Source organism: Physcomitrium patens, chromosome 23 (assembly GCF_059467195.1).
Source record: "Physcomitrium patens ecotype Gransden chromosome 23, ASM5946719v1, whole genome shotgun sequence".
NCBI lineage: Eukaryota > Viridiplantae > Streptophyta > Bryopsida > Funariales > Funariaceae > Physcomitrium > Physcomitrium patens.
The window spans coordinates 1,950,006-1,968,123 of NC_143432.1; the positions used below are offsets into that span (position 1 = coordinate 1,950,006).

General features: G+C 29.6%; 2 protein-coding genes across 6 annotated transcripts; both read right to left on the reverse strand.

Moving 5' to 3' along the window:
* Nucleotides 1–3,548: 3,548 nt before the first annotated feature.
* On the reverse strand, nt 3,549–5,969 carry LOC112275618 (peptidyl-prolyl cis-trans isomerase B). Of its 4 annotated transcripts, none has more exons than XM_090246500.1 (7): nt 5,739–5,969; nt 5,390–5,590; nt 5,039–5,186; nt 4,555–4,643; nt 4,368–4,422; nt 4,159–4,244; nt 3,549–3,842 (listed from the first exon to the last, which is right to left on the reverse strand). In XM_090246500.1, the coding sequence occupies exons 1-7, from the start codon at nt 5,952–5,954 to the stop codon at nt 3,699–3,701; spliced, it is 939 nt and encodes a 312-aa protein (XP_090102626.1). In that variant the 5' UTR covers nt 5,955–5,969; the 3' UTR covers nt 3,549–3,698. The 4 variants fall into 4 exon arrangements, with proteins under 4 accessions (XP_090102626.1, XP_024361896.1, XP_090102629.1 ...); XM_024506128.3 differs by having other exon boundaries at nt 5,387–5,590; XM_090246503.1 differs by having other exon boundaries at nt 5,777–5,820.
* Nucleotides 5,970–7,573: 1,604 nt separating this feature from the next.
* LOC112275619 (universal stress protein PHOS34) lies at nt 7,574–9,919 on the reverse strand. 2 transcript variants are annotated; one of them, XM_024506131.3, is made up of 5 exons: nt 9,534–9,919; nt 9,147–9,365; nt 8,571–8,677; nt 8,345–8,463; nt 7,574–8,058 (listed from the first exon to the last, which is right to left on the reverse strand). In XM_024506131.3, exons 2-5 carry the CDS (start codon nt 9,319–9,321, stop codon nt 7,977–7,979), a joined length of 483 nt encoding a protein of 160 aa, XP_024361899.1. In that variant the 5' UTR covers nt 9,322–9,365; nt 9,534–9,919; the 3' UTR covers nt 7,574–7,976. The 2 variants fall into 2 exon arrangements, with proteins under 2 accessions (XP_024361899.1, XP_024361898.1); XM_024506130.3 differs by having other exon boundaries at nt 9,147–9,919.
* Between the last annotated feature and the right edge of the window lie 8,199 nt (nt 9,920–18,118).

Here is an 18,118-nt window from a genome sequence, read left to right on the forward strand (position 1 = left end):
ATACAAAATATAAAATATAATATAATATATAATAAAAGATATAGTAAAATATGTCATATAATAAGGTATAGAGGCAATTATGTATAAATATTATTGAAATATGATCGAAGTAAGATTGATGTACTATATCAAGTTTGGATAGTTATGTATTAAATAATAGTTATATATTAGTGGCCAGATAATATGGATTTTTAATTGGAATTTTGAACCAAATATAAGAGATTCTACCATTGTCAAGGTGGCTAGCGTAAAGAATCACCTGCTCAATCAAAGTTCCTTTCTTTTGTTCATTTTTCTGAATTTTTTTCACATTTGGACTTTTTGCTTTAGAGACTTTTCTCATGTTCTATGCTTTCTTCTATATTATAGCTATAGCACACTATGCTAAAAAAAAATATTTGTGTTGGCTATTTTTTTTTTTTTCTTTGATGTGGATTGATGTTGTAGAATAGAAAATGGGCATTGGTTTTTTTTTTTCTTTGCTACAATCAGCAATAGATTGTGGTATGTATTCTATGTTGCAATATAACAATTACTTAAGCATGTAGTATTATTATATTTATTATATAATTGAAGGCGGTTGCTTAAGCAATTGAATAGTCGTGTCACTTGCTAGATTGATGCAATGACATTCATAGTGGAGGAAGTTGTGATCCATCGAGTAGCTTTGATATGCTAAGATTTTATTCTTCTTGTGATTTATTTTATTTTTATTGGATTTTTGTAGCAAGTATATATAAGGTAGAGTTACAATCAAGCAATGAAGCTATTGTCCTTGTTGTTGATTTTACAAGAATTATTTAATGAATCTAAGGACAACAATATACATGATCAATTTGTGGAAGTCAAAAGAACTTAATTACTTGAATTTTTATGACTTAAATTTTAGAGTATGTTGTTGCTAATTTTCTTTATGAACTAGATCAATTATTCATTCATCTATCAAATTTTTATTTTGGTGATAAGAGTTGGTATCATCAATGGTTGTGAACCATTGAAACAAGTGAATTAAAGTTGATATTTATTTCTACATGTATGACAAATCATGTTATTAACTGGTGGTCTAATGGAATGAAGTAGATTCTGCCATGTCATAGTTGAGCTATAGAATGTATCCTCTATATAAATAAATATAGAATAGAAAGGAAGTGAGACTTAATTAATCATAATTCTCTTGTCAAGCTTATTACATTATACGCCTATAAACTTATTACAAAATTAAATTGAGTAATTGTTGTCATAAGTTAGATATATTTTTTTGGTTTTTTATAAAGTTGTCAAGTTGTTGCAAGTATTATAAAAGAGAAGGTTATGAGCTTGCCACATTGTCATATTGTATAGTAATTGATATTGTTGTTGAGCCAGATTGGATAGGTGTTTTAATTTGAGGGTTGAATATATTATTTGATAATCTCTTGAAAGCAACTCTTAAGAAAATCAAGCTCAATAACTTGTGTGATTTTCATAAAAGAGGCATTTGCATAAACTTCAAGATCAAAGAAATTGGATGAAAATTGTAACTTTTATATTTTATTATACATGTCTTATATATGATTTTAGCTTCTAAATTAGAGGATGTACTTACAAATTGTAACAGTCTTCTAGCTATAATGAAAAGAGGTAGAGATCAAAGCCAAATGTTACTAAAATTCTAGCTAGAAGCAAGTTTTTCTTTTCAAATTTATAGTCGCAAAACTTGCTCCAATTTGAAGAGGATCAATCGTCATTTAAGAATCTAGTTAGGCCATTTGTATCACAAGAACTTGTTGAATTAGAGTTAATATTAGCAAACAAAAAGATAGTAGGAAGTCTAATCAAAAGTCATAAGAAGATCTCAAAGTTTTGCTAGGAAATTGTATTGTAAAATTTATAATTAGAATAATTATTTGAAGAGTTTAAGTAAAAGTTTTATATCCTAATCCCAATGCTGTAAGTTGAAGAGTAAGCACAATTCAAGAAATTTTCTAGATAGAGGTATTATTGTAATATGGATTTTCTACAACTACTACTAGGAGTACATGAAATGAGGATTGATATTAAAGCCTAGAATTGTTGAATTTCAAGAAATCAAGAATAACTTTGAAAGTAGGCAAATCATAAATTGAATTCTTTCTTGAAGATCAATTGAACAATCATACAAACAATACTCTAAAAGATATTTGTATTCTTCTTCTCAAAAATATCTTAATAATCTTAGTATTGATTTAGAATAGTACTTCTAGTCTTTCTACTATCAAAAATAGGTGTAGTATATTTATTAAAAAAATTTTTTTTTTTATAGAATATATAAAAGCTCTTGTATCTATCAATAAAGTTTTAATTAACCAAGCTTTTTACTTAAACAACTAAATTTTGAATTAAACTATAAAAAAAATTGAGATTAAAAAAATCTAAACTATATGGAGATTATTTTTTTTTAGCCACAATAATCTTAAGATAATTGAATCAAAAAGAGATCTAATTATATTAAATATTACTAAGCTATTAAGACCATTAACTATTATATCTAAAAGAATAATTTAATAGATAAGATCTCTAAAAGATAATAAATAATCATTTATTATTTCTACATGTACATATTTGATTTTCTTCATTAAGTATATTTCATGTTTTTTGACAAAATCTTTATTTACAAAACAAACTAAGGTTCTTGAATTTAATAAGGCAAAGACTTTGTAATTTTTTGATCCTAAACAAACTTCTATTGTAAAACTAAGGGATCTAATAAGAAAATAATACTTTTACTAGGTGTTGTACAAGATTTCAATTATATGGTCCCTATCATAAATACAAAAACTTGTTTTTTGACAAATCAACCTCTTTGGCAACCATACTCTTCATTGTGTGATTACGTTGTTTCTTTGGATACTATTAAGCAATGTACTTAGATTCTCCACAACATAAGTACAAACCTTCTTAACAACATCAAATCTTTTCTTGCTTAGTAAGAGGTTTGAAATATATTGTATTAATTTGCATAAATTTTCACCTTAATGAATAAGCTTTTGAAAACTTAGAAGTTGTTACCATAACTTGACTTATACCTCTTAAACCAAATCTTTATTCTTTGCAACTTTCAAAAAACCATTCTAATTCTAATACTATATTACTTAAATTGAATTATTTTGCTTCAAAATAATTTAAAAAATAAACATCAAATTTGCATCAAGAATTTATTTTTGGTATAGAAATATCATATAATTTGCCACTCACAACAATGCCAAGTTCACCTTTAGTACTCAAAATTAGCCAGTGAGAGATATTGGGATACAATTTGTTATCCTTATAATCTCCTATTCAATATGCCTTACATTACATCAATCCCATGTCTCAACTTAGCCATGAATAAAACAATGCTCAATCTCAAGCATTTTAAAATGGAATACACATGACAAAATTTCAAGAGGCTATAATACAATTTACATTGAAGGCCCTCATTCTTAAAGGTGTTGCCATAAATACAATATCCACCAAACCACTGCAATTAATAAGTGACAAGGAATTGTTTTAAGAAATTGAAGTTGGTGAATGCACTTAGACAAAGGGCATAATGTAGAGCTCCAACAGCTTAATGGTTATTACTGTAGCAGATGTTAACCTTCACTACAACAAAAAGAACATACAACAAAGCTGCTTCACGTTGGCAGTGGAATCACGCTGAAGCAAACTCTTTAAGCACCACTAAAACTTTGTGTAATCTACAATTCACCACTCTCAACAATAACACACTTCTTCATGGGTCTATCGTTAGGGTCAACATCTTGCCCTTCAATTGCCTTCACTACATCCATACCTTCAATCACTTGTCCAAATACAACATGACGGCCATCTAGCCATGAGGTCTGCAAAAGTCCAACATTGATCCATTAGTATATAAAATGTGATTTCTTGTGCTGGGTATCTTCAATAGAAATCCAAGTACTCGTAGGGTACTGTCAAACTTGACCAGAGTGACTTTAAATTCATCTAAAGTCCAAACAATCAAGAACCTTGACTTCAAATTTCACTCTTGAAATGCTACAATATTCAAAAGCAACTGTTAATGTTGCCAATTCTCTGTTGTAATTTACTACAACTTTTCCCACACTTTTAAACGCACTGTAAACAAAATTGTACAATTGCAAGGTGTGAAACAGAAGCAATGGACCCTTGGCATACCTCTGCAGTACAGATGAAAAACTGGCTTCCATTAGTATCAGGCCCACGATTTGCCATGCTCAAAACTCCCTCTCCAGTATGCCTCACTTAGCATCAATACCGTATCTCATGTCAGCCATCAATAGAATAATGCACACTTCCGAGCAGTTTGAAATGAAATGCACGAGGCAAATATGGGGAAAATATCAGTGGGTTGTAACACTACTTACATTTGAAGTTCTCATCCTTAAAGGTATTGCCGTAAATACTATATCCACCAGTGCCCTGCAATTAGAATCTTCAAAACGGTTAGACTTATGGAAAAACTTGTAATTTGAAGTAATGCTACTGCTCATGAGGTAAAGATCTACATTAAAAAAATTAAACACACATGATCAACGAAGGATAGAAACGCACATTGCCTTGGTCAAAATCACCACCCTGGATCATAAAGTCTTTGATTACACGGTGGAACGCCGATCCCTTGTAACCAAAACGCCTCTCACCTATCCAACTCATAAGCAATAGTCGACCTTCAGATATTTAATAGCAGTATCACGTAGGATTATTTCCCAGGTGGATTAATTTCAGAGCGTACCAACTGATTGCGCAATGTCAGGGTCATAACACGCAATTGCTCATCCCTCTCATTCAAGGGAATTCTTCAACCCACACGCTTACCATCATCAGAACAGGGTGGAACATAGAGTGAATTGTCGTAATTCGCATTCACTTTTGGAACTGCAAGACGAGCAGACTTTCGAAACGCATGCTCGACAAACTGTTACTTGCATCAACCGACAAATGCAGCAAACGATGAAACTGGAAACGATGCTGAAGACGCCAAAAATGTAGCAATACAGGTGGGATGAAGTAGAAAAAAGGAGAGGATATCCCTGACCTGTGCAAAGACAACGGAAGTTTTCGACGGTATCAGGGACTGTGTCACCGAAGAGCCCAAAAATGATGCGACCACACGGCTTGTCGTCAATTTCGATGTCGAAAAAGCATTTCTTAGTCACCTTATCTTGAGTCGTCACTTCTGAGGGCTGCCATGTCCAGACACCATAGCAGTTTAAATCTTACTGTGGAAGAATGAAGGTAGGAAATAAAAATATTAATAACAATAACAATATTAAAACCATTACCAGTGCTACTAGGTCTACCAGACACTACTATGCACAATGCTTTGACATAGACACCACGAATCCCAGAAAAGTTCCATCAGAAGACGAGAACGGCAACTGACCACCTGTGCCGCCCTGACGTTGACCTGATTCCTGCACATATTTGATGCCGAATGTGTGCACGATTGCTGGAAGGTGGCTCCGAAGCCACTGTGTGACAATCCTAAGGTCGCATGTCTCCTGCCACGTATAACCACAGGGCTCACAGAGCTCGCACTCGTTTCCACACTGGTCCTTAGAGAAGAAACTTGCGACACCACATTGCTCTGCAAAGCCGCCACTCAAACTCGACATCAGCAAAATCGCAAAAGGAAGATATTTGAGTGTCCCCAAATCAATCAATAACGCAACCCTCACAGCAAATTCCTTATCAATACCGAATCATATAACCCAGTGCCGCAAGTGATTACAGACCGGGGCTCCTAACGAATCAGGAACGAGAAGATTCATACAAATACTTGTTGGCAGGCGGCCATGGCTGAATCTGAAGCAGGTAAATGTGTCCACTATCTCACTGATACGAAGTGGACACAACTTGAGCAGCTGGAAGAGGAGCTTGCACGCACCAGATGAATGAGGATGAATCGGGGCTTCACAGATCTCTTTGATTTCTCCTCCATCTTTTTCCATACTTCTTCACTGATACGAAAGGGGAATGTTAAATAGACTCATGCTTTTACTAAATACATGGCAGCCTCAATGAATGTGGTTGCTTTTTATTGGTTGCAAATCTAATAATGGAGAAATAAATCCAGAAATCATTATTTTTTTCATGATGGTTAGAATAGGTGGATAAATTTAGTAAAATTTGGGTCTATTTAACATTCTCACACATATATATATATATATATATATTTGCATATATATCTATTAAAACATAAATAGACTAATCCAAAAAGATTAAAAATTAAATATTGAAAAGCATTAGTGAAGGATACAAAGTACCTTATTTTATCTCTGAATGTAGTCTTCATGAAACAACTTAGAATTGTATATATAATCTCTATCAAAAAAAATTAAGTCATTAAATTATCAAGACATTCTATTTATCATGTTTTGAAGTATTTACACATTTTGAACATTCAAACCATTAAGAATTGGATATTCAATATAATTGGAGTACCATCACAATGTATTAATAAAGCTAGTTTGTATATTCACAACTATCTAAGTGAACATTTGATAGAATTTGTGCTTTTGAAAGGCTATTGCCCAATTTGTTTTTATGAGGGTTTTCATGATACACAGAAACATGTGGGAATGTACTTTTAATATGTTACAATACTATATTGTCTATGAAAAGCAAATGTTCATAAAGTCTAGATGCATGGAGAACTTTTTACATTTATTTTTATTTTTATTTTTTCATACATTCCTTTATCTCCACAATAATTTCATTCTTAATACAAGAATTTATCAAACAATTGTCTTTCAAAAATAAATTTTGCTACTTTATTTTATTACATTATTTTATTTTCAAGTTTCTTCATTGTCTTATTTCTAATTCTATTTTGAACTGCTAATAACTTGATGGAATTTTTAAGAAAAATCATGTATATTTACATTTATATAAGATATTCTTATGTACTTTCTCCTTTGTTGATGTGATTTGATGCATAGTCAGCATCTTACATATTGCTCATAAATATAAAAATCTTAAGCTGTATAAGAAGATATTAAATAGATACTTTAGTCAAACCAAAGACTTTATCAAACCAAATTAAAGCAAGTCATTAATCACAAATATTTCATTTCAATTATTAGCTATAGTAATATTTCATTTCACAAATTGATATTTAAACCAAAATGTATTTTATCTTGAATTTTCAACAATGGAAATTCTCACCATCAAACTTGTCAACAATGATGATACTATTATCTTCATATAATGTCAATATTAATATAAGCTTAGTTTTCAAGTATACCATAAGATATATATGTGTGTGTGTATATATATATATATATATATATATATATATACACATATATAAACAACATACATTTAAGACTATGTATAAAAAATAAAAATAAAATTAAGTAGATATTGCATAATTAAGATAGTTGATCCATTGTCAATTGGCCCCTCCAATGTATAGGGTGTACTATTTTTGTTAGTCAAGCTACTAGATCTAACATCAAATAAAAAAAAATCTATTTCTATTGATTGTAAATAAGTCGTGGACTGGTTAAAACAATGTTAAACCATGAGCAATAAATAAAATTCATTGTACTCAGAATGGATTAGCATGAACTATCAATAAACAGAAGTTGTTGATTGATTTGAGTAGAATAATAATATAACTAGGTGCCACACTTCTCTTAATAGCATTAATAGGTGCCAAAAGTTAGATTTTTAGTTTTGTAACCCACCACTAGTTGGAATTAGGTAGGCTTTTATGTCCACAATGGATTAAAACATTTATATAAAATCCATTTATGGGCCAAATTGTGTGAAAACACTTGGAATCCTCTTGATTTCTATTTCACTACATGGAGATTTTTTTATTTTTGTATTTTTTTATTTTTTCAATTTTTACACCTACTGAATATATGCTGAAATGCTTAAGTTATCAAAAATGTGTTCTATACCTTAGACAAAGAGTAAACATAAAAATGAACATGAAAAAATGCAGAACCTAAAACCGCCTTTCCTTAGCTAGGTGGCAGTATGACAATGGTGAAAGGACAGGGCACGTTATTCGAGACGTAGTTGCTGACACTCCCCATGATGCTCCTGCCAAAGGAAACCGTGACACAGCTCAGAATTGGCATGAACAATTTCGACAGCGAAAAGAGCGTTGTTGTTGTTGCGGATTTTTCACCTTCTAGAGACAGAGACAGCAAGAGGGAGAGAGAGAGAGACTTCCAGAAATGACCCACGACATCAGGATTGGATGTGGAACCCCACGCAATTGTTACTCTGGAAATGAAGATGGCGTGACAAACCACCTTTTTTCAGAAGGAAAGACAGACCACGAAGTGATGGGACATCATTGGAGGCAAGAGGGCAATTGTAATACCTTTTGAGCTTGCTGTGGCCTCGGCATCCCTTAATGAGGTGATCGAGCGGGACATCGACAATAGCATTGCAAATCATCTCCTTCGGGTCTACCCAGTATAGCTTAGAGACCACGACGATCTGCAAGGCGTGACCCTAGTCTGTTAGCTTCCCAGTGATAAACCAGACATGCTGTGAGAAACGATGTTAGATTTGGTAGGAGTGAGGGTCGGGCGGACAGTGGTCACCTTCTTTGCTTCTGCTTCATGTAGCGTCTTTGTTACTTCCTCATCAATCTTCAGGTGGTATGCGTGTTGATTGTGTGGGCTCTCTGCAGCGGCTAATGGGATGAAACCTGCAAAAGCAAAAATGAAATATGAACAAATTACCTGATTCATCTCAAGGGACAAACTAGTACAGTTGATAAAACATAAAGATGAACCGCTTTGAGTAAGGCTCACTTTTTGCTGCAAGCTACCAACAGCTAGACTTGAGAGTAATGGCTACATTTCAACCAGCTAATCGTGGCTCTATGGCAGACTTGAAGTTTGCGGAACTCAAAATGTGAATTTTTACAAAGATTCGCCACAGATCATCATTTGATGTGGAAAGTTGAACCTGGGACTATCCCAGAAAAATTGGTGAAATCAAATAGAATTATGTTAATGGAGATGTCAGGGAGTTTCATCCAAGGTTGTCCTGAGGATCGAATCCGAATCAAGTACTTCAGAGAGCCTTTTCAAAACCAGGTAGGGAGCTAAATTTTTAGGAATTCTCCACTACAATGTTGGGTTTCTGGAAGAAAAGGGCAAGAGGATTCTTACGAGTGCCAGAAGCTTCCCAAAGAGCTGCTGGACCAGCTTCGAGTCCATCCTTGTTCACAACCACATCAATGAGGTGATCGTTTCCCCGAAGGGTGTTATCCACAGCCCACTGCAGAGCGTACCTGCCTCTTGGTGAGTAATCCAGCGCTACTCCGACATACCTCTCTCCGTTCATTTTCACAAGCTCCAGAAGCTGGCTTCTGGAAAGCTTAACCTTTCCTGCAAGAGAAGATATTTTGAAGTCAAGAATCATTTACCACTCAACTCAAGAATGGCTAATGATGATGATGATGAAAATCACAGCAGAACGGCGACTTGAGACCCCTAGTAAAGCCTTTCAGTAATGTCCAGTTCTCAACTAATTTTTCCTGGGTACAGCCAGCATACAAGAATTGAGCAGCGGAGAGCCACACAGCAAAATGTCTTCCATAGGACGCAGTGCAGGTTTGTGGGGAGGGGGGTTTTAGCTGTTTTTAAGCCCTTTGAGTTGTTGCTAATCCTGGAGTAGAAGCAGCTGCGTTGCAATCAGTCCTCATCGGACCTCACACATCTGAGCTTCAAAATTGGCAGCCAGGTCTGTGACGCTGCCACTCACACAACTCTCGGCGTTGGCATGCTAATGCGACTCCTCGACCTACTGTCGGCGTGATAGGGTGGACCCTCTCAGTCAGGAAGTATTCACGGGATACATTCTCTTGTTTCGTGCTCCCACCAACATTTGACCACAATTCTCAATTCTTCTCATACAATTTTCATACACTGTCGTTTTGACTTAAAACTAGCGGAAATCAGTGCATTTGTGCATAGAAACGTTGCACACTAACTGGAGGTCGTTTTGCAGGTTATTCAGGGCTTTTTGCTAGTTGAAGATTCCTTTTATTTTGATCAATGAGAAGGTTTCTTTGTCTTATATCTAAGTTTCTTTGTTATATAGATTGGGTAATGGATGGACTTGATTGCCTATGCATACATCTACCTCTCTTGCAATGTTTTTAATTGGTTTTAATAAATAAACATGTAAATATTTTTATAATCTAAGTAGTTTTAGATTTTTTACATTATTTGATTTTTTTTTATTAAATAATGCAAGTATCAACAAGTGATTTCTATCCTTTGCACTATTTTAGATAATTAAGAATAAAAATACTTGTTGCCCTAGTTACTAGTAATCAAGAATAAATCATTATTATTATTATTATTCTCTAAAATAGCCTATATTTTAAATTATATAGTTGATAGAAGAATAAAATTTATTCTAGGTTTTTTTGTTTTTAAATCTTGTTATTTCTTATATTGTACTTAGTAGATTGGCAATTGCTCTTATTTTATGATATGAACTTAAATACTTAGAGTTTTATTAGTTTTATGGTTACTTAATTGTACATCTTTATTATTATTATTATTATTATTATATATTATTTAGATGTTTCTAAATTACAAATAGATATGTATTTAAATCAAATAAATTCCTGATTAGGATTAAATTTTTACGAAGAGCCAATTCAAATAAAAATCGACTTTTAGTTTATTTTGGAGTTTACATATACTTTTAATTTTTTCAATAATTCTATACAAACTCTTTTTTTAAATTATCATTAAATTTGATCATTTTTATATTTTAAAAAAACATACATAAAAAATGTTCAATTTTGCATAGAAAATTAAAATAAAAGCACTTGTAAAAAGATTCTTTACTACATAACATGCTATTAACTAATTGCATGTGTGAATATGTGTATGTAGGATTGTTAATATTTCTTGCATCATATGCATTTACCACTATTTGAAAACTGAATGATCATATTGATACCATAATTACTTTTTGTTATAAGATTTTTTCTCAAATTTTATAAATATTTTCTATAATTATTTCATAAAGTTTGATCTTGTTAATTAAACTCTTAAGGCTCTCTTGATAGTCTGTTACATATTTTCTTTTTTTTATTATTATTATTAAGTATATAAAATTCAAATGGTGGCAAAATTGTTTTATACCTGATAATCAAGTATTATCTTTTTTATTTTCTTCAAAAATATATGTGAAATTTAAAAAGATTGTTATAGTTACTTTATTTTAGAATAAATCTGAGACTTGAACATGATTCAGTATATCATATCAACAACTGAAACAACATATATACACACATATATACTCAAAAAAAAATGTTAAAAGTAGTGAATTTGAATTTTTAAAATAAATATGATCTATTTTAATATAATATTTATAATTGGTATTAATATTATAATTATTTAACATATGATTTTGAATGAGTATGTATTATTCATTATTAATATTCATGTTTTGTATTATATTGCATTGTCTATATACTATATATGTAGATATGCATAAGTATTCTAGTATCACTAAATCATGTTACAGCCGTACCGTTTAAAAAATCTTATAAAAAATGTATGAAGACACAAAGTTAAGTATATCAGGTTGAAATTTTACATAATCATCTGATGATATTTTAAAATTTTAGATTTATTAATTACAATAAGAATTTTATTATGATTGTTTTCAAGTTATTCTCATCATGTAATTAGCATGAAAAAAATATCCGAGTTCTTGTTAGAAATTTTACTCATAAAATAATCAAATTAATAATTTATTTAGATTATCAAAACCATTAATAATATAATACCAATTTTAAAACTAAACATTCTTAAGATTAAAATATTTTTTGTTTGATAAATAATAATATAAATTACATAATATTACAAATTTAAAAATTCTTTTGAAATTTGATAAGTTAGTAACAAATAAGCATTAAAGATACTATTTTTTTTAGTTTTATTTTAAATTTTAGTTATAAAATATCTAAAAAAAGAAAATAAATTGATATTTTTTTCTTCCTCTACACATCATATTTTAATTGATATGAAAGATCTATCAAATACCTTTGCACAAAATATAAATTAGATATTTTTGTAAATAAATTTTAGTATAATTGATTTTTTTTTTAGCTTTTAACTAAATTAAAATATGCTTTTCATATATAGAATTTTCTTCAATAAGAGCCAATAACTACACAAAAATCTAAATTATTTAAATGAAAAAAAAATAAAAAAAATTAAATAAAACGAACTAAAAATATGTAGAGTTAATAATGTTTTCTTCAAAAAATTTGTGGCAGCTTTCTTATATATAAATTGATTCTACAACTATCATAGGATATATCACGTGACCATATGAATATTAATGTTAACAACTTTTGTGACTAAAACATTATTTCAAAGGCATCTTATTACTTTAAAATTATTCTTTTAAAGTATTTTGATCTTGAAAAAGTTTCCACATTTTTTTTGGTTAATTAGTATATAGTAACAATGTAAAGATATTCTTCATTCTTTGTAACATGTTATCCATGAAAGTAGCAATAAACAAGAACAAAAGAAGAACAACACAAAACAAATGAAAGAAGTGTAATCAAGCATTTGCAAGTGAAACAACACTAAGTTATTTTGATGGGCAAAGTTTTTATTTATTTTTTATTTTAAATAAAATAAAATAATTTATACTCTGTGCACTTCAAATCCAATCTATGAAAGCCTTCTTCATGAGAATGTAAATTGAAACCATTGTTGATGGAAGCTTTCAATTATTGATTGTAGAATGTTCATTTGTTACATTAACATGCCCATTTTTTTTAAATAATAATGAAATTCCCTTTTTTACCTTACATACAAATAAAAACTGCAGTCTTTTGCTCACCACGCTATTTTATCATCCTTCTTTACTACAGTGGCTTTTGTCTCACTTCATTCATATATATGTATACATGCATACATTCAAGCTTGTGAGGGCTACAATTGGATCCCACTCCATCATCTGGTACACACACTCACACACACACACACACACACTCTCTCTCGGAGCGTTTCGAATTAGTTATGCTATATGTGCAGGCGTCTTTGTCTTCTTCGATGAGGCCTGGCATGTGAAACGGCCTCAGCAGGCCAGTCTCCCGCTCCCACCAGTCTGGTGGCGTGCTTTTCAGGGACCCAGGTCAGGGAGGATGCTTTATGCCGAGGTGTGGGTCCACGGTTGGTCTTCATGGTACTGATCTGTGTTAGTTCGCCACCTGGTGTTCGGACTTGGAGGAGCCCAGTTCAAGCTCACGATCATGTGGTGAGGTACTTTTTGCCGTTTGAGGTTTCCCAGTTCCGAGAGGCTTGCATTCCAGCTTGTTTCGTTGTAGGCGGATCGCTAGTCTAAGCCGTATTTGATAGCTCGAGAAGTGAGTTCCGGGCTTGTGAAGATTCTCTTCATGAAATTGATTTTTTAGTGGAACGCAACACGAAACGTAAAAACACGGCTGCTATTATGGTAATGGTGGTGGTAGTTTTCACCACTGGCAACAAATGCAAGTTTATTCATAGCACTGACAATGTGTAGTTCGCGAGATCAGATAAATGCGATGATGTTTGGAACTAGACAATATTGCACAAGAGAACCACATCCTTAATTATGGATACCTCATTGAACATAATTTGACCTACAAAACTGTGTGAACTTTTAAATCTCGTGGCTCCAGCCGCAACCAGAGCCATCACCCACACTTGTGACCGAGCTGGTTACACTCGGAAACCAATGCTGACATGACCATACATCACTGAGGCTTTTCTTCTACATGCTGCAGATCCCAAACATTTACCTAGCCTCACTACCGTGCTCGTATATCCCCATCAAGGCTGAATTGCAAATGCAAGCTCTTCAGATCACGTGTCGAGTAGCTGATCGCCTTCTTCTAGTCCTCCACGGCCTTCAAAAAATTAAGTAAATATTAAGAAATCAAGAGTTTTAGCCTCATTAAAGATCATAAGTAGTCTATATAGATGTTCTAAAGTGGCCATGAAGCTTTTGTCTTGTCCGCCTATGTACATCCAAGGTGCTACAATTAATATGAGACTTGTACATCTTGGACCATTACCTACATCTTTAATTTTTTCTTGAATAATTTAATTTAATTCAATTCCACAAACTTTGGTGATTTTTGAAGTATCCATAGACATTTCATCTTCTTTAGGTTGTGCTTAGTTTGTTAATCTTTTGCCATTTATGCTTCTAATTATAAGTAAAGAAGGTAAATATAAATTTTTTAGAAAGATCTTCTTGCTATTCAGTTGTAACATACTAGATTGAAGAAGTAGTAAATTTGATATAAAAGGTACATGAGGGTGAGCTAATATATGTCTAATCTCTTAAGAAGTTGGTAGTTATTGGTTTTGATTTTGGTTTTGATTATATATTAAAAATCCTTGTATTTTTCTTTAATTGGTTTGAACTATCATTGAATGGTAATAATTTTCACCATTTCTTGAAATGTTATAATATATTTTTAATGGATAATTTATAATAATAAAAATTTTAAACCTAATTCTTTCCATATTTTCTTCAACTTACTTGTTATAGTCTTTTGAAGAAAAAATTGAAAAAAATGACTTAGTTAGATCTTCTAAAAAAACTTATAGACTAAGATTTTCTATAATTAGAACAAATAATTTTATTCTCAATCCAACATTAACATGCTTGATGTGGCTTTTTGCAAGTAAGAAAAGGTGTCATTTTATTCTTTTGATTTAAAGAAAAATTTGGACCTACTTATTTTAATTAATGTAAAAGCTTATAAAGTTGAAATTATTTTCTTTTATAAATGGTTGTTGTAGAAATTATAGACAAAATTTTTCTCAATAGTTTACTTGTCAAAAATTTATGCATTACAATCTAAAGGTATAAATTTTTAATTCAAGGTATCTAGACTTCATCCTTGGAGTTTGATTTTTGATGAAGTAAGAAAATTTTTTATTAATAGTCTTTTTAATATTTATTATTATATTTTTATATACATCATTAATTTTTTTTAATTTACTTTTAAATTTATCTAATCTAATATTATTGATGATCTTAGTTTGAATATGATTGTGTAAAACTTATATAACTAAATGTATTGGATTGCTAGTTAGAAATGAAAAGGTAGAAGGTTTTGAATAGCTTAAAGTTAGATATTGATAGAATTATGTAGATCAATATTATAAGAATATAAAGGCAGATATTGATTCTTTTGCTTTTCTAAGCATATGATCATTTTTCTTGTTAAAAATTTATATATCTAATGCAACTTAAATGGATCTATTTGAATTCTTAAGTTTCTTATTTATAATATTTCAAATTGTAGAAGGTATATCAAAACCTTGGATAAAGTAGTACCTTATGGTATCTTTATTTTAATAATTATTAATATATCACATACACACAATATGAAATTGCCTCACATAAGAGGTAATGTCTTTTAAGGAATCTTCTCTAATGTTTGTTAAAGCTAAAAGCTCTTATTGTTAGCCAATTATGGATCTAAACCAACAAAAGAAATAAGTTCAAAGTTATTTTTATGTAATAAGTTATTCTTCTATATAAGACTTATATCATATACATGCAAAGTCCATCAAGGTTGTTGAAAACCATATAAAGTAATATCCATAATTTCTTACTAAACTAATAAATAATGCCTCTGCAAATCTTACATTGTGAGTTTTGGATCTTCATTGACAAATCTATTAAATCTTAGAAAATTTAATGGAATTGAAAACCTTTACAATTTTAAAGATATTACAATTATTAATCACCTAAAAAATATTATTAAATAAATTTGGATGTAATTGGTCCACTAAATATTCCATTAAAAGCTACCACACAAGATATTATCAAATATACTTACATCTACTTATTTCTATCTAATTCCTTTAATTTAGAAAAATATAAATATTTTTTTTTACAATAAAAATATATAGTAAAAGTTAAAAATATAAGATTTATTATAAGAAATCTCAATAAAAATATATAATAAAAAAATATATATTTATAAAAGATTGGGAAGTAATAAAAAATTTGATGTTTATGTTAATTTTTATATAGAAGGCTTCTATTTACTTTGTATAGCCTTAAATAAGGCAAAATAAAGTATAATAGAAAATTAAATAGTATAGACATCTTTAAAAGAGAAGTAATTATAATTTATAGAAAAAATTATCTTAAGAAACTAAGAAATACTACCCAAATAAGACCAATTGTGATCCAAGATGGAAATCAAACCTTAAGACCTAAAACCGTAGTCTTATAAAATATTTGGAGTTTTTTGGCTAATCAAAGAACAAGTTTTGAGAGCAAGCTTTAAGAGGGTTGTTTAGAATTAGTTTCAAGTCTTTTGAAAGTATATTGATTTTTTGAGAGCATTTCAAAGTGAAAGATGTATTCAAAGACTTTAAGTTTTGATAAATAAAAAAGGTCTTACATATTTGAAAAATTTATGGATATTATAGTAAATTTATAAATAAAAATTTGAATATTTATTAATGTGCTTATCTTTATTATATTCAAAAAATTTAAAGTCAATTAAACAGTTAGATTAAAGAATATGTTGATTTTACTAGATTAGAATCTTAAATATTTGGATTTTAGGATTAGTAAACTTTTTTTGTAACCTTGAAAATTCTACAAGTTTGATTGAAACAAAAATTTGTGAGAGTATTTTAGATTTGAGTATCTATAATTTTGCTAATTTAGATAGCAATTAAAGGATTTCACAAGGAGTAAGTACTATGTAAAGATCAATATTCAAGTTGGAGAATGAAGATGGTCAACATCCAAACTTTTTAGGAGCTTATTCTTTTAATTGATAATTTTAATTTTTTTCCAAGTTTGTATGCTTGTTGCTTTTTTTAAAATTAAAATATAAACAAAATATTTAGTTAAAATCGATAACTAAATTTATCTCTATTAGGTTTTTAAAAAAACTATAGAAAATTCATAAGGATTTATTTGGAATTTATTTAAGATTTCTTTAGAATTTCAGTGGAATTTATTAAGTATTTTTATTGAAGCTTTATTAAAATTTAACTAGAATTTTTTAAATATTTTTTTAGAATTATATTAGAATTTGATTAGAATTTATTTAATATTTATTCAAGATTTTTATTTTTAGTATTTTTTAGGATTCTTTTTTATTTATTTTTATTTTTATTTTAATATTTCTTAATATTTATTTATCATTTATTTAATTTTTCTTTATTATTTTTTGAGAGATTTAATTAATTTTTTTATATTTCTTTTATAATTTTTTTAAGCTTTCTTTTGGATTTAATTAAGATTTGATTATAATTGTTAAAGTTTATATGGAATTTATTTAAGATTCTATTTGAGCTGTTTGGACCTTGTTGCAATTTCTAATTCACCTTCTACAACCAAGTACTAGATGTATTCTCAAACAAGAATTTAAGTAATAAAATATTATAAAATTATTGCCTATTCTTGAGACAAATTCTACAAGAAATAGTGATTACATGTTTACAAAGTCCAAGGTACAAAAAATTATATTTGCCACATACTTTGACCTTAGTTTCTCTTAAAGGTAGTTGATAGGTCTTCTTTGCCATTGGTATTATATTATATACATGGAAGAAGTTCATTTTATTACTTAATCATTATTAAAAACTTCATAACTTCTTTTAAATATAACATTTAAAATTCTATTAGAGGTAGTTTCTATCTCTAATAATACTATTAAACATTGAAAGTTTCTTCTAAAATTGTGATGCTAAATACATTATATCTCACTACCTAATTCAAGAAGAGTATGTTATTTTTGAGGATCTTCATTTCTATTACATTATTTTGAAGGTTTTATAATCTCAATGCTTTGTTTGATAATTAAGCAAAGAATAATTCTTGAGCTAAATATATTGGTTGTTGATTTTCTATCTCTTTATAAAAATTATATAAAAATTTTAAACAAATTTAAAAGATAGAATGCAATATTTATTAAACTTTTTTTTTCTTTATAATATATTATGCACATTCATATTTATCTAAATAAGAAGTATTAGGTAAAAAATAAATTTAAATATATTTGATATTATCTTGTAGCAATGATTCTTATAAGCTTTATAGATATATATTTGACTTAATATATATT